The 15,564-nt window shown below is 27.0% G+C and overlaps 5 protein-coding genes across 6 annotated transcripts in view; 3 read left to right on the top strand and 2 right to left on the bottom strand.

Annotated features, from left to right (window-relative positions):
• Positions 1-8,944, bottom strand: part of LOC134838388 (inositol polyphosphate-4-phosphatase type I A) — a 34,881-nt gene extending 25,937 nt beyond the window's left edge. Inside the window, exons 1-7 of one of the 2 annotated variants that reach the window (XM_063853906.1) lie at positions 8,407-8,944; positions 6,680-6,736; positions 6,276-6,434; positions 6,021-6,221; positions 5,593-5,747; positions 5,134-5,532; positions 3,232-4,306 (exon numbers count right to left, since the gene is read on the bottom strand). In XM_063853906.1, coding sequence (XP_063709976.1) covers positions 3,232-4,306; positions 5,134-5,532; positions 5,593-5,747; positions 6,021-6,221; positions 6,276-6,434; positions 6,680-6,736; positions 8,407-8,524 — 2,164 coding nt within the window. In that variant the 5' untranslated portion in view covers positions 8,525-8,944. The remainder of the gene's footprint in view (positions 1-3,231; positions 4,307-5,133; positions 5,533-5,592; positions 5,748-6,020; positions 6,222-6,275; positions 6,435-6,679; positions 6,737-8,406) is intronic. The other variant, XM_063853907.1, reaches the window with a different exon arrangement.
• LOC134828112 (vacuolar protein sorting-associated protein 37B) overlaps positions 1-15,564 on the bottom strand; it is a 169,114-nt gene that overhangs the window by 52,095 nt on the left and 101,455 nt on the right. The gene's annotated exons all lie outside the window — the stretch shown is intronic.
• On the top strand, positions 960-1,812 carry LOC134838393 (chymotrypsin-1-like). Its single transcript, XM_063853913.1, has 2 exons — positions 960-1,117; positions 1,179-1,812. Exons 1-2 carry the CDS (start codon positions 961-963, stop codon positions 1,787-1,789), a joined length of 768 nt encoding a protein of 255 aa, XP_063709983.1. The 5' UTR covers position 960; the 3' UTR covers positions 1,790-1,812.
• Positions 2,057-3,044, top strand: LOC134838392 (mite allergen Der p 3-like). Its single transcript, XM_063853912.1, has 2 exons — positions 2,057-2,242; positions 2,312-3,044. The coding sequence occupies exons 1-2, from the start codon at positions 2,062-2,064 to the stop codon at positions 2,929-2,931; spliced, it is 801 nt and encodes a 266-aa protein (XP_063709982.1). The 5' UTR covers positions 2,057-2,061; the 3' UTR covers positions 2,932-3,044.
• LOC134837613 (uncharacterized) lies at positions 9,523-11,402 on the top strand. The gene is made up of 2 exons (XM_063852995.1): positions 9,523-9,940; positions 10,783-11,402. The coding sequence occupies exons 1-2, from the start codon at positions 9,523-9,525 to the stop codon at positions 11,400-11,402; spliced, it is 1,038 nt and encodes a 345-aa protein (XP_063709065.1).

Genomic DNA, 15,564 nt, shown 5'->3' on the forward strand with positions numbered 1-15,564 from the left:
TGGATGGTAAATTAATTTAGTGAACTTTCACCTTTTTCTTTTAATTAATTAGTAGTTTGGTTTTAAGTTAATAAAGGCTAAAGCAATAAAGAAAAACTGTTTGCATTAAAAATAACACTTAAAATGAATATTACTAAGGATAAATCTTTGTGATTGACAAAAAAGCCTATAAGTCCCTGTTCAAGGCTTTTGATATTAAGCTTACGAAATTGCTTAACAAAATTCTCTCAATTCTTCTAAAGGTTCAAAAGAGTTTCTAAAAGATCTTAGAGAATTTTAAGCACAATTAAAGCTGAATAAGTTTTTTTCACAAATCTGTATAGATTACGATTTCTCGTGACTTTCTTGGTACTTCTTACCAATCTGTATAATTTAGCTTAAATAATTTGAGTTAAATTAATTTTTCTATAGTTGCTTTTATAAGATTTTTAAGAATTAATTATTTTTTTAATATTAAAACTTCTTAAAGGTTGATATCAAGATCAATTAGGTACCTCTTTGCTCGATTCAACAAATTATGTAACTCTTCATAGCTTCCTTCGAAGAATCTCTTTGGGCAAAACATAATGATGTGTGAAATCGTTTGTTCGGTTGCACCACAATCACATTTCGGGTCAGAAGTTACTTTCCATTTGAAGAGACAGTAGTTACATTTACCTTGATTGGTTCTTATTCGGTTTAATTTCGTGCATGATTTTCTGTCTAAATCGTATCCTGGAACTTTTTCAGTTGGATCATTTATTAGAAAACTGTTTACAACATTTTCGTTGTTTACTATCTAAAAATCCATATTTCTGGTATGCGTTCACTTCATAAAAACTTCGAAGTTGTTAAATTCATGAAATTTTTAAAGTTTTGTGGAGCATTCCATAAAGTACTGAACTTTCGTATAAAATGAAAAGCATTAAGGGTTGAAGCCATTAGTAAGTTTAAAGCTTTTCAAAGTATAAGAACTTCAAGATGAATTCCAAATTTTTTCCGTTATTTTTAACTTCAATTTTGATTCAAGCAAACTCTGAAAGGCAACCCAGAATCTGGGCAGGTAAAGAAGCTCAAAGAGGTCAATTTCCATATCAAGTTTTGTTGATTGTGGATCCGATATATTGTGGAGCTGCGGGTGAATTTCTATTGACTTTTCCAAATATTTCTCAGCTTTTGAAGAATTACGATTTTTTTAGTTCTCAATGAAAACTATGTCATCACAGCAGCTCATTGTGTGAAAGGAAAACCCATTAAAAACATTTTTCTTTACTTTGATGTACTTCAGTTTTCAGATGCAAATTCAAACAGCACACTTCGCAAAGTAATTGATGTTAAAATCCACGAAGACTTCACTTTAGCAGAATTTTCCAACGACATTGCTTTACTGAAGCTAGATGTGCCATTGACGTTCAACAAGTTCATTCAACCAGTAGTTCTTCCAGATCCAAAAATCGATGTAGCGAATAAACTGTTGACGTTATCTGGATGGGGAATCTATGACAAATCTTTAGAAGGGAGTAATTTTCTTCGTTATGCCTCAGCAAGAGCAATGGACAAGAAAAAGTGTAAAAGGTCGTTACAAAAATATAATATTTCTTCAAAGAGAATTTTATGTCAAACTTCGATAGATTTTGATGATGGACCATCATGCTCAGGAGATTCCGGAGGCCCTGTAGTACTTAATGGAACGTCTGTGTTGGTTGGAATCGTTAGTTTTGGCATTGATTGTGGATTTGGAGAAAATACGAGTTATAGTATGAGAGTTTCTGATTTTATGGATTGGATCAAGAAAAATATGAAGGATTAAAAATTTGACCTTAAATACCAAAATAAAAATCAAATATCTCAAATTTAACAAAAATCTAATATTTTCTTTGATTTTTTTTTTAAATTTCCGCAAGAAAAATTTGTCTTTTCAAGGCTATTAAGTAAATAAAATAAAAAGAAATTCCTCTAATTCTACAAATCTTGGAATGCGGTATCTTCAAAGAAAGAAAAAATTTCAAAGAAATTCCAGAATTTCCTATAAAAGAAATGTTTTTACTGCAAAATGAGTCAAAAACTACTTAAATATCAACAATGGAACATCAATTAAAGATAATCTTCCTATTTTTCGCTTCCATCCTTACTTTTGGTGAAGCATCTCACTCAAGATTACCTCGAATGATCAACGCTGATTTTGCCAAAAGAGGTCAATTTCCATCTGCAGTCTTATTTCAAGGCAAAACTTGGTGGAAACAAAATACTTGTGGAGCTGTCGGTAAATTTTTTTCCCCAAATTTTTCCAAAAAATATCAAAAATTCTCTATAAAAATTATTTTTCCTTCAGTTATTGACAAAAATTACGTTCTAACTGCCGCTCATTGTGTCACAAGCTTAAAACCCAAGGACATTACTTTATACTTTGACATTTTAAATCGATCTGAGATGAAAAAAGCCACAAAACGAAGTGTCACTAACATAAAAGTCCACGAAAAATACGATCCAAAATACAAATCAATACAGGGAAACGACTTGGCACTGCTCAAACTAAACAAACCCTTAAGCTTTCATAACAAGAAAATTCAACCAGCAGTTTTAGCTGATCCAAAAGTCGATTACACCGATAAATGGTCAGAACTTGCTGGATGGGGTCATACCGAGTATAAAACTCTAAGTGAAGAACTTCGTTTCTTTCGTTCACAAATTTTGGATGATCAGGATTGTAAAGATATTTTGATCGATTCGACGCATGATTTGACTCCTGACAAGATTTTATGTCTTTGGGTCGATGAAAATGCATTTCCAACTCCTTCGGCGTATAAAGGAGATTCTGGAGGACCAGTTTATCTCAATGGAACTAATACGCTAGTTGGAATTATAAGTTTTGTTTATCGACATGACACGAAACCCACTTTTAATGTCCGTATCGCGAATTATATTGACTGGATTAAGAAAAATATGAAATAACGAAAGGACCCGTAAACTCGTTCTACCCGTCAAAAGTTCTTAGAAACAGGAATTAACGCTTGAAAGTATGCAATCAACTTAATTTTCAACCAAAATAAATGATTTGGAGATCATTTTAGATTTTTTATGAATTTTCAAAAGATTTTCTTCATTTTTTTGCTTAAAAACCTTCTCGTAGATGATCTTGACAGAATATAAAAACGTCCAAAGAGATTCGTAAAGCAGAATTTGAGTTATTGCGTTACAAAGCTTGAATGGATTTTGAGGTTAAATGTAAGAAATTGAAAATTTTGTACTTACCGGCTTCGTTTTCTTTATTTTCATCCGATTTATTTTCAATAACGTCGCCACTGACATCGAAATGTGTCTCCTTAACCGATCCAGTGTCAGATTTCTTCTCCAAATTCGCATTTTCCGAGTCAAAATGGAAGCTATTTGGCGGCAATGAGCACGACATGATCTCATCGCGACTTTTTTCAGTGCCGTCAGTCAAATTTTCAGGTCCTAACTTTTTCGTTTCCGCATTTTCTTTGGGCCACAAATCCGGCACAGGTCCCATGGGTGTCGCAAAATCCTCCAAATAAGGCGATTTCAGGTCCAAATCTCCCAATTGCTGCGTAATTTTCTTAAACGGCGAATTGTTGTCGGGCTCCTCGATGATCCGATGCATTTCGATAAACTCAAAAGTCTCTTGTACGAGTCCCGGTTCCCAAATTGTCAGCAACGAACGTGTTTTTGTGACCATTTCATTGCAAAGTGGCAACATTCCTTTCGGGTTTTTCGTTTTCGCGAGCAAAAGAAGCTGCGACATGATTTCGACGATTTCTTTGCGCAACGTTTTGATTGCTTGAACGGCGTCGTTGGCGGCTTGGACTTTGTGCGTATTGGCATCGCCGCGAGTTGGGGTGTCCTTGAGCTGATGCAAGAGTTTTATTAAGCCGCCCGTTTTGGATTTTCCGGTGTGACGTGTAAAGGCGCCCACAGTGACGACATCGAGGCATCCGGAACGCTTCAAGGTGTTGTTATGGGCCCACATTCGTTGGAGATGCAAGTTAATGGGCGCGAATTCGAAGGCTTCGTCAGCTTTTTTGGTTGATGGTTTGAAGAATTTTCCGTCGCATTGTTGCAAATTTTGCTTTGCTTGCGAATAATCTTTGAGAAGTTTCAGGTGTTTGTCCAAAAGTTGCATTTGTTTGTTGCGCCAAATGCCGCCGAGTTCGCCCATGCCGGAAATTTCTTGTAAAAGCTCCTTTTCGCGCGCGATCCAGATGTTTAGAAGTTGTTGCGGGATTAAATAGGTGAATTTACTCTCAGCCATCAACTCGTGAACGCTGATGTCGCCTCCCAAGCCAGATTGGAGACGATAAGTTCGCATCTGAAAAGAAATTTTATTAGAAAAAGTTAATTTTTTATCAATTTTTACCGCATTTCAAAGATTTTCATTTAAAAATTGTGAAAATTAAATACTTAAAATTTTTAAAATGTTCACTGGGATGAAAATTTTAAATGTTAACTGGGATAAATGAATAATTTTGACGAAAAATGCTTTTGACCCAAAACACATTTTAAATTTTCAGCCCAATACACATTTGAAATTCCTTCCTAATTGTAATTTTTCCTAATTTTTGACCCAATGCACATTTAATTTTTTCCCAGTACCAAATTTAGTAACAAAAATTGACTTCATTAAATTTCGAATTTTCGTTGATTTAGTTAAAAGCAATTTTGAATTTTTTAAATGCACTGGGATATTTAAAACTCTTACTCAAATTAATTTTTCTTAATTTTTGACCGAGTTCACATTATAATTTTTCATCCCAGTGCACATTTTGAAATATTAAATCAAATTTACAAAAATTTCTTTTTTTTTACATGAAAAAGTCGATCTTTCAAAACAATTTTTATCTAAATACGAAAATATACAGTTAGAATAAAAAATATTTTCTGAAATTTTAAAAAATTTGCACTGGGATAAAATTTTTAAAAAGGCTTAAAATTTCAAATTTTATTTTAATTTTTTGACCAAAAATTATAAAAATAATTTTAAAACTCTGAATTCAGTTCAATTTTTTAGAATTTTTGACCCAATGCACATTTTTAACTTTTGACCCAATGCACATTTCGAAATCAAAAATTTTGCTTAAAAGTCTAGAACCGTAATTCGGTTCCGTTTTTCATTAAATTTTTGACTTTTCAACTCACCACTGGATTCGCAAACAACAAATTCAGCTTCAAATGCGGCGGCACGAACAACTTCACGCCCAACTTTGGCGGCAACGACTGCGATCTTCGATGCCCCAATTTCACTGGCTTCGTTTCCAACTTTCTCGCTGGCGATCGCATCACTTTCTTATCTTCCTCCGGTGCCCATGACGTCACCGAAATAAATCCCTTCGTGATGTTCAAATGTTGCAACGGAATCCGGATTCGCGTCGTTTCCTGAATCAGCGCGAGCGGAATTTCAGCTGATCCCAAAGGCACAGCTGTCTTGGAAATCTTTTCGCGTACATCAAAAGCCGTAAAACGGATTTTTGTGCCACTCGTTAACCCGTCGCCGTTACGAAATTGAAAAGTGCAACTAAATTGCGGATTGGATGAGTTCTTAAAAAAATGGAAAAAAATGATTTTTTTAAGAAAAAAGTCGAAAATGAAGCCTTTTACCTCGACAATTTCCGTTCTGCCGTACTTGATCCAGCCGTTGGCGTCGGAATTTCGAACGTGAACAACGATCGAAGGGTTCGGAGGACGTCCGTGAGCGTCACAGAGCAAATTATCACATTGAAATGAAACTTCGCACAGAGGAATCTCATTGATGTCTGATGAATTATGAGAGAAAAATAGAAAAAAAAATGAGAAAATCGCTTTTTTGAGGAAAAAATAAAAAAAAATTTCTACAAAAAAAAAGATCTTTACTATCACCAATGAAAAAATTAATTATAAAAATTTTTTTAAATATTAGTAAAAAAAAAATTATACAAAAAAAAAGTTGCCAGCCTAAATTAATTTTTTCTACATTTTTTAGTAAAATTAAATTATTCCCAAATTAAATTTAATTTTTTTTATTTTTTTTTAGAACTGAATTAAATCACCTATTTCTTTGTTTTGCTGCACGCGAACGACTTCGACATCCACATCTTGGCGATTGCCTCGTTTCCGTTCGATTTGTTCCCGCAAGGAATGCATTTGGGTCCGAATCACTTCGTAACTCGCCAATTTTATGGCTTCGATCCAGTCGGAACGCTCGACGTCTGTATGGCACGCCAATCTTTGTTTCAGTCCATCGTTAAATTCTTTAAAAAAAATTTTTTTAATATTTTTTTTTTAATAAAAAATAAAAAAATCACCTAAATAGAAGACAAATCCATCGTATTCCTTGTTGTTCGTATAAGTAGTCACTGTGAACTTTTCGAGGACGATAACTCCTTGTGGCTCCGAGAACTGATCGATGCTTTTGAAGTAAAATAAGAGATTTCCCCGGAGACGGCAGAATTTTTCAGTGCTGACTGTTTATTTAAAAATTGAAAAAAAATAAAATAAAATAAAAAATTAGTGAAATTGTGACAAAAAACATAACATTAAAATCTAATTGTGCGAGAATTGTTGTTTTTTTTTTTGTTAGAACCAACCACCGTGAAATTATTAGAAAATTATTGCAACAAAAAAAGTAAAGTGAAGTTTTGTGAGTTTCTAAGCCACTAAGGTTTATTGCCATCACACCAAAGATGTAAAGAAAACATAAAAGTCAAACCTTTTCCGGCAATGCAGCTCATGCTTTTGCGTCGTAACGAGTTTTGATTCGATTTTTCTGGGATGAAATACATGGAAAAAATTATAAGTTTCAAATGATAAAGTACAATTGATAGAAAAAATAAAATTTCAGGTTTTTATTTAAAAAAAATGTTTTTTGACCTAAAATGTATTTATTTAAATTAAAAAATTTTAAAATTAAAATTTAAAAATAGTATTTAAATTATTAAAAAAAAAAATTTATTCCGAAATTCATTTTAAAGTAAAACGTTCAAATTGTCCGTTCAGGTAGGATTAAAGCCTAAAACTATTGAAAGTAAGGGTCTTAAAGATAGAAAGAAGATTTATATTTTTTTTTTATTATTTTCGGCCATATTTTTTACTTTTAATCATTTCAAATATTCTTAATCTGAATCTCAATGATTTTTTAATAAAATAATTAAAACAATAAAAAAATATCGAATAAAAATTTAAAAAATAATAAATAAAATAATAAAAAATAATAAAAAAAATAAAATAATCTAATTTAAAAATAATTTTATAATTAAATAATAATAAATGAATAAATAATAATATATTAAATAAATAATTAAATAATTTTCTTTAATTTTTAATCATTTTTGATTTATTTTTTTTATTTTAACTTAAATTTTAGAAAAAAAATTAATATTTTTGAAACATCAATTAAAAATTATTTTCTTAAACAAAATTTAAAAAAATAATTTCAAAAAATTTTTTGACTTTAACAGAAAAAGGAAATTGAAATTTAAAACCACACAAAATTTTAAGACAATGAACAAAAATAATAATTTTTTCATAATTTTTGAACTTGTTAGTCACAAAAGAGCAAAGAAAAGCGACATTTATTTTCGAATTTTTTGAAAACAAAAAAATAAATTGACACAATAGACTTCATTACAGATATTGTTTAGAATTTAAGGTAAAATTTTTAGGTTCAGGTTAAAAAATAAATTTAATTAAATTTTTAAATATCAAAAATCGAAAAAAAAAATTATTTTGATTAAATTAAATTAAAATAAAATAAAATAAATTATTTTATTAATTAATTAATTAAAATATTAATTAAATAATTGATTTTATAATTAAATTAAATTAATTATTTGCATTAAAAAATCCTCTGTGTGACCCTCTAAAAAAATTATTTAGTTTCGCCTCTGTTTAAAAAAAACCAGCAAAAAAATTGTTTGTCTCTTAAAAAAAATCTTTTTTTTAAATTTCTTAAAATCAAGAAGGTATTAAATATCTTATCAGCGAAAAAAAGCTTAGAAAATACTTTTGCTATCAAAATGTAAACAATTTTTCTCTGTTTTGAAATATTTTTAAACAAACAACATTCCACCTTGCCCTGATGTTTACTATTATTTACTCAAAATCAATTTGATACAAAATCTTAAAAACGAATTTCCGGGTCAAGGCAACGCAAGGAGTCTAAACAACTCAAAAAATTCCTCATGAATCAAAAAATTCCTAACATAACAAAAAAAATGTTGTTTATTATTAGTTCGCTGCTCTTGCTCACTAATTGACACTTGAATAAAGGTAAAAAATTATGCAAATGACTCAATTTAATAACTGCAGAGGTGTGGCTTTGTCTAGGCTCCCAACAACGCAACGAGATTCACACCTTTTGTCCATTCATGAAAGAATTTTTTTGTTTTCATCCCACATTTCGCGTCAAATTGTTCAAAAAAAAATTAACTTTCTCACCTTCTCTCTGCTTAAAAAATCCATCCTGCTTCTCAGTTACGAACAAAATTCCTTCCTTGTCGAATTTGTGGCTTGGCTGCTGCGCTAAAGTTGCTAATTCTTTGGCGTTAAAACGCATCTTGCTGCTTTTTTTTTGGATGCGACAACGACCTAAATACTCATAAGTGCAATAAACATTAAACACGGAAAGTTGTTTTGTACAAATTGGTTCGATTGATTTTTTGCGTGCACTTTTCTCTATATTCTGTACATGACTTGGTTCACTAAATTTTTTGATAAATTTTCATGTTTTTAGTTTTTGTACGCTTTAATTCACTCAGTAATTGATAATTTTTGAGTTTTTTAAAAGGTTTTCACACAAAAAACTACAAAATGCGACAAAAATGTTGATGTTTAATGAAAAATTATTTTTTATTTAATTTTAATTATTTTTTCATCACTTTTGTATATAAAGGCCTTTTTAACGTGGTTTGGCACGAAATTTGTGCGGATTATCAGTGAAAAAAGTCCAAAAATGACGAAAATTTAGAGGAATTTGATATTTACACGGAACAGCTGATTTCGCTAGAATTAAAAGTGCTGCAGCTAATTCAAGAAATTCGCCTTTGCGCTAATTCAAAAAAATCATGAATTAACAGGTGTTGATTAATTTTTATCAATTTTATTCGTCTCAATGTTTTTAAAAGATTTTTTGTACTTTTTTCGATTTTTTAAGCATTTTTATCAAATAAATTATTGATTTTTTGACATTTTTTGTAAAATAATTTTTTAAAAATTAATTTTTAATAGAATTTTCAGTCAGAAATTTGATTTTTAATTTTGAGTGTGAAATTTGCATTTTTCAATTTTACCTTTAAAATGGGAGCGACTGGTTCTTAAACCTTCATTTTTTATTTTTATAAAATTTTAATCTACTTTAACCACATTTTTCTCCATAAATTTATTTCTTTCATCCAATAAAAAATAAAATCCCTTGAAATGTTCAACGCACGTTAACCAGATGCGTCTTCTTATCACTTTTCCACACAAATGCACTTCACAATTCAATAAAAAATTAAATTAACTGAAAAATTGTCGCCGTAGTTTTTTCCTTTATCGACCTCATTCGTTATCGAGATGTCTCCAAAGAAGGACGTGAACGGCAAAAAAGCTTCTCTCACAGAAATAGAAAAAGATTTTCAAAACTTTTTTCAAGATTGTTCCACAAGTGGTTTAAGTAAATTCCAACTTTTGCAAGTTTTGTTTCCCTTAAAAGTCAGAAAATGGAAAAATCCGGCAATAAAATACGGAATAATCGGATTGGTAATAGTTTTAGTGGTACTCGTGGCATTTTACGTGGACTTTTTCGCATGGCATCTGGCAGCTTTGGGGCGAATCACGCTCGGCCATGTTCGATCCGTGTGGAATTGGGAGGACTTGTACAGAGCAAAGTGTTTGATCAGCGGGAAAATGTCGTCTAAGGAGAATGGAGGAAGTCAAAAGATGGCAAATACCGGGATTGACTTTAAGGATTGTGCGGTTTGTGAGAATATTGGTAAGTATTTTAAGGAAAAAATTTAAAATAAATATTTTGACAATTAAATTTTTAAAATAAAAAAAAAAATAATAATTTACAAAAATTTTAAGTTAAATTTAATTTTTAAAAATCAAATTAAATAAAATTAAAATTAATTAATTATTTCTTTAAATAAAAAATTATTAAAATAAAAAAAATAGAAAATTATAAAATTTTAATTAAAATATATAATTTATTTCTAAATAATTCTTTTTTATTTTTTAAATAAATAATATTTTTATTAAACTTTTATATATTTGGATGAAAATTAATTTTCTATTTTTTTAATATTTTTTTTCAATTAATTTTTTATTTGAATAAACAATAATTTTTATTAAATTTTAGCTTTATTTATTTTTTTTTTGATTTAAATTTAAAAAAAAAATATTTAAAAAAAAATATTCAAAATTTTTTTTTTTATAAATTGATTAAAATTCAATTTTATTTAATATTTATGGACGTAAAATTATTAAAATTTTATTATAAAGTTCTAAACTTAAAAAAAATATATATTTTTATTTAAATTAAAATATTTTTATATATTTTAAATTAAAATTAAAATATTTTATATAAATATTTTAAATATTTTTTAATATAAAAAATTATTATTTAAAAAAAAAGTAGAAAATTAATTTTCATCCAAAAATGTAAAAGTTCAATAAAAAATTAATTATTTAAAAAATATAAAAAAAATAAAATAAAAATTTATTTAAAAAATTTATTTATTTTAATTAAAATTTTATAATTTTCTAAATTTTTAAATTTTTTATTATATAATTTTATTAAATAAAATTTTTTTTAAATATTTTTTTCCAATCTAGATAAAATCCTCCGCATCTCAAACACTTCGTACAACTTCCTGCACGACAAATATCTTCTCCGCAGTGCTCCTGTCATCATCACCGACGTCAACCATCATTGGACTCCTTCCCAAACCTTCCCTTCTTACCTCCTTTCTCTCCCTGATCTAACATTCTCCCATCCCTGCGAACTCCAAACGAACCTTTTGTTCAAATCCACTGACTTACGAACCCTTCTCCATCTCGCTTCTCAAGCCACCGAATATTTCCTCCATTTCCGCAACTGCGATTTTGAAGCCGTCAAAGCAAGTCGCTCGTTCATCCGCAAACCCTACTTTTACTCACCTCACTTGGAGCCCCCTTACACCTCGTGGATCCTCATGTCGCAAAATTACCCCCAAAACTCGTACAAATCTCTCTCATTTCTGAACCTAGTAATCGTTCAACAACTCCAAGGCATCCTCGAGGCAACAATTGAAGCCAAAGACGCGTGTTTTGAAGTGTGTGGCAGACATCATGTGCAACTGGCTGCAGGTGAGGCACTTGTTCTCATGAGTAAATTGTGGAGTTTTAAATATCTCCCGGCGTCTGACGTGAAAAACTTGTCTGTGACTGTGGTGACAGAAACGCATTTCTTGTAAAAAAAAGCGTGGAAAAAATAAAAGAAAAAAATTTTGTGGCGAGTATTAAAACGAAAAGTGTTTTTTTTTTCTTAATGAGAGAGAGATATTTTATTTTTAATTTTTTTTTTACTTTTTTTAATGTTAATACAATTGTTTTATTTTTCATGTATCATGTAATCGTATATTTATTTATGTAAGTTTTTTTTGGTTTGTTTTTAATTTTTTCATTTCTTTTTTTTTAGTAAGTTAATTAATAATAATGATGATAATAATAAATTTCTTAGGTGTCGTTTGTGTATGTTGTTCAACGATTTTTCTTGTATTTTAATTTTTTCGAGTACAAGATTTTTTTTTTTTTTTGAAAAATTACTTGAAAAGTAGCAGGATAAGTATTATATATTTTTTTTAAGTATAACATTATAAAAGCATACAAAAATGATAAAGAATTGCATTTTTTTAAGCTTGATTTTCTTTGTTTGTAAGAAGAAGTTGAAAACATTTATATTTCTTTAGTTATAAAAATAAAAACAAGTGGACGAATCAGATTAGGACATGATGAAGAGAGAAAAAGAAAGCCATATATATATTTTGTTTGTTATTTTTGGAACATCATCTGTTAATATATGTTATATTTTTTTGAAAAAAATGAACAATTATCTTTATTTTTATATGTTTTTTTTTGAAATGTTTCAATTTTGTAAGATGTTTATGTAATGTTTATAATAATATTTTTTTTGTATAATTATGTAATTGTTTAATTTTTTGTGTTTTTCACTTTTAATTTTTTTTTATTCTTACTATATTAATATACTTTTTTATTGTTTGTAGGATAATTGTAAACATTTTTTTTTATTTTTATCATCATCAACTTTTTATTTATTTTTATTTTATTATTACTTTTTTAAATTAATAATAATAATCATAATAATAATAATATTAGTTGTTAATTGTATTGCAGTCACAAATGATTCTTAATCATCTCTATATACTTTTTTAATTATTTATTTTATTTTATATATATATATGATATTTTATTTATTTTTTTTTTTTGTATTTTTTTTTTAATTATTTTTACTTTGTTAAATTCTCACATAAAGCATTTTTTGTCAATAAATCAAAAATATTAAATATGTTACAAATTGTAACATAATTAATATTTTTTGTTCAGCGTAATTCTTTCAATATATTGATTTTTTTTTCTTTTAGTTTAATTTATATATATTTCTTTTTTTTTTATTTTATGAATTATTTTATTATATTTTTTTTCAGCGAATATGTACAATTGCGTACGACGACGAACGTTTCTAGTTTTTTTTTGTTATTTTAATATTAAGGTAGTCTCCAGTGTTGTAGAAAATGAAAGATTTTGTTGTAATCTATTTTTTTTTCTCTTCACTTTAACAAGCATTTAACGATAAATAGCTATGATTAACTTTTCATCTAGGTTTGTATGATTTTTTGTATCATATTTCCAATTTTTTCTCTCTTTTCTTTTTTTTTGTATTTTAATTAATTAATTAATTTATAATAATAATAATTTTGGAATCAATTTCTAATTTATTTTTTTTTCTTAGGCGCGGAAGATTTGTGTTCTGACAATTTTTTTTTAAAGAGTGATATGTCCCGCGAAATTATTTTTTTTTCTCTAATTTAACATTTCTATATTTTTTTTGACTACCACTAATTATTATTATTATTTACATTTTTTCTTTGCAAAAATTTCATATTTGTTTAATATTATATTTGAAACAATTTTTAATAATTAATTTTTTTCCGTAATATCGATAAAAGTTAATGATATAATTAATATCGAAGGAAAAAAGTTATCACAATTATTGGCTTTTTATATTAAAAAAATGTTTAAAATATAATATTTAACAATTTTTTTTTGAAAATTTTGCAAAATATTTTCCAATTATTTTTTTTTATTTAAATATTAATCTACCAACAATTTTTCTTTTATAAAATGCGACTTTTGGATCTAATTTAAAATTTTGTTATGTTTTACGTATTTTACACAGGTTCGATTTTGTAAATTTACGAAAACATAACAAACTTTAATTTTTTTATTTATTATTATTTTTTTTATCCAAATTTTTTGTTTTTTTTTTATTTTTTGGATGCGACCAACCACAACTTTGCAAATATTTGATTTTTTTTATTTCTTTTTTTAAATCGCTTTGATTTATTTTTAAATGTTTTTTTGAGAAAAACGGGCAATTTTCGAAATTTATTTAAAATTAATTATTGAAAAGTGATGAAAAATGGATATAAAGAACATGACAACAACAATGATGAAATTTTAAGGCGATCATAGGCATTCATTTTTTGTAGGAGGAGAAATAATACGAAAAAATTTCTACAGTTATTGTCAAGTTGGCAAGTAGAATTTTATTTTTTCTATATGTTTGTGTGTAAAAGTAACTGTTGCTTTTGTAGTAAAATTATTTTGTATTGTTTTATTAAATGATTGGGAGAATGCCAAAAAAGTGTAAGTGAATTAAATGTTTTTCCAATGTTTAATATTTTTTTTTTGAAGTTGAAACATTTATAGCGACATAAAGCCCGCGCGCGCACGCAAACATTCAGAAGGCACCGAACTGAATTTTTATTATTTATCTTTTTTTGCTTGTTTTTTATTATTATTAATTATTTATTATGTTTATTATTATAATTATTTGTTGCACTTTTATAATATAATTTTTTCACAATATTAATTTATTATTATTTTTATTATATTATATATATTAAGTTATACATATATTTAACAATCATAGATTTACATGTAACATATTTATTAAATTTTTATTTTTTTTTTAATTATTATTATAATATATACATGAATACTTCTTGTCATCTGGTTTATTTATTTTTAGGGAATTTTTCGAAAAAGTTACAGGCAGAAATTTCATAGCTAAAGAATTATTTTGTTTAGGTATAAAACTGACAAAAAAAATTAAAATTTGATTGTGGTTCGATATTAGGTAAAAAAAAAATTTAAATGGTAATATCTTGATAATATTTTAAAAAAATATTAAATGCAACGATTTTTAAAAGCACGAAAAAAATAATTAAAAAATTTATTCGTCTTCTAGATAGATTCGCAGTTAACGATACGATAGTTTAAGCGTTTTTTTTATTAGTTTTAAATATTTTTTTTTTTTGTTAATAATGTGTGTAAGTGTGTGTTTTGTTGTGTATAAATATCTAAATATATGTTTGCTATTACTTTTCAACGATTTATTTATTTTTTAAGCGATAATTTTTTTAATAATTATTTTTTTTCCTTCTTAAATATTGAAATGCATGTGCAAAGCGAGATTAAATATAGCGAAAATACGTTTATTTTGTGTGTGTTAATTATGTGTAGGATGTTATTTTTTATGTATATATATATTTATATTTATAATGTACTTTTTTGTAGTATATGATTGTTAAAGTCTTTTTGCATTGATTTTATTTTTCATTTTTTTTCTCTTTAATTTTATTTATTAATTAATTATGATTTTTTTTAATTAATTTTCTTCAATATATATATTTTAATTATATATATATATTTATTTTGTAATAAACACGTGTGATGTAACAATTGATATAATATATTTTTGTTTGTTAATTATATGGATAATTATATATATATATTTGATGACGAGTTAAAAACAAAAATTAAAATACGACGAATGATATTTTGTAATAAACACGTGTGATGTAACAATTGATAGAAGTAATAAAGAAATTTTTATATATTTAGGCTATTTTTGTTTGTTAATAAATATATGGATATGCGGATTCACTTAGGTCTTTCATATATATTTGATATTTTCGGTAACGTTCCAAGGTTTTTCAAGCATTGCTCAAAGATCTCCTGAGATATTTTTATGAAGTAAAATGAGAGTGTTTTCGGTTTTTCATCTTGACCTAAAATTTGAAATGAATTTTGATGACGAGTTAAAAACAAAAATTAAAATACGACGAATGATATGCTCAAGATATACCTTTGAAAATATAACAATGTATAAATTATATTTTAGGACAAAAATTGTACATTTTTAATATATTTTTTTTTATATATATATTCGATTTTTAAGGTACACAAGAATTTTTTTCCTAGTAAAAATTAACTAATATAGGATTTGTTATATTTTTAATTATTAAAATGATAACGCGTATATATATTAAG

The sequence above is a fragment of the Culicoides brevitarsis genome, chromosome 1, assembly GCF_036172545.1.
Source record: "Culicoides brevitarsis isolate CSIRO-B50_1 chromosome 1, AGI_CSIRO_Cbre_v1, whole genome shotgun sequence".
Classification (NCBI taxonomy): Eukaryota; Metazoa; Arthropoda; class Insecta; order Diptera; family Ceratopogonidae; genus Culicoides; species Culicoides brevitarsis.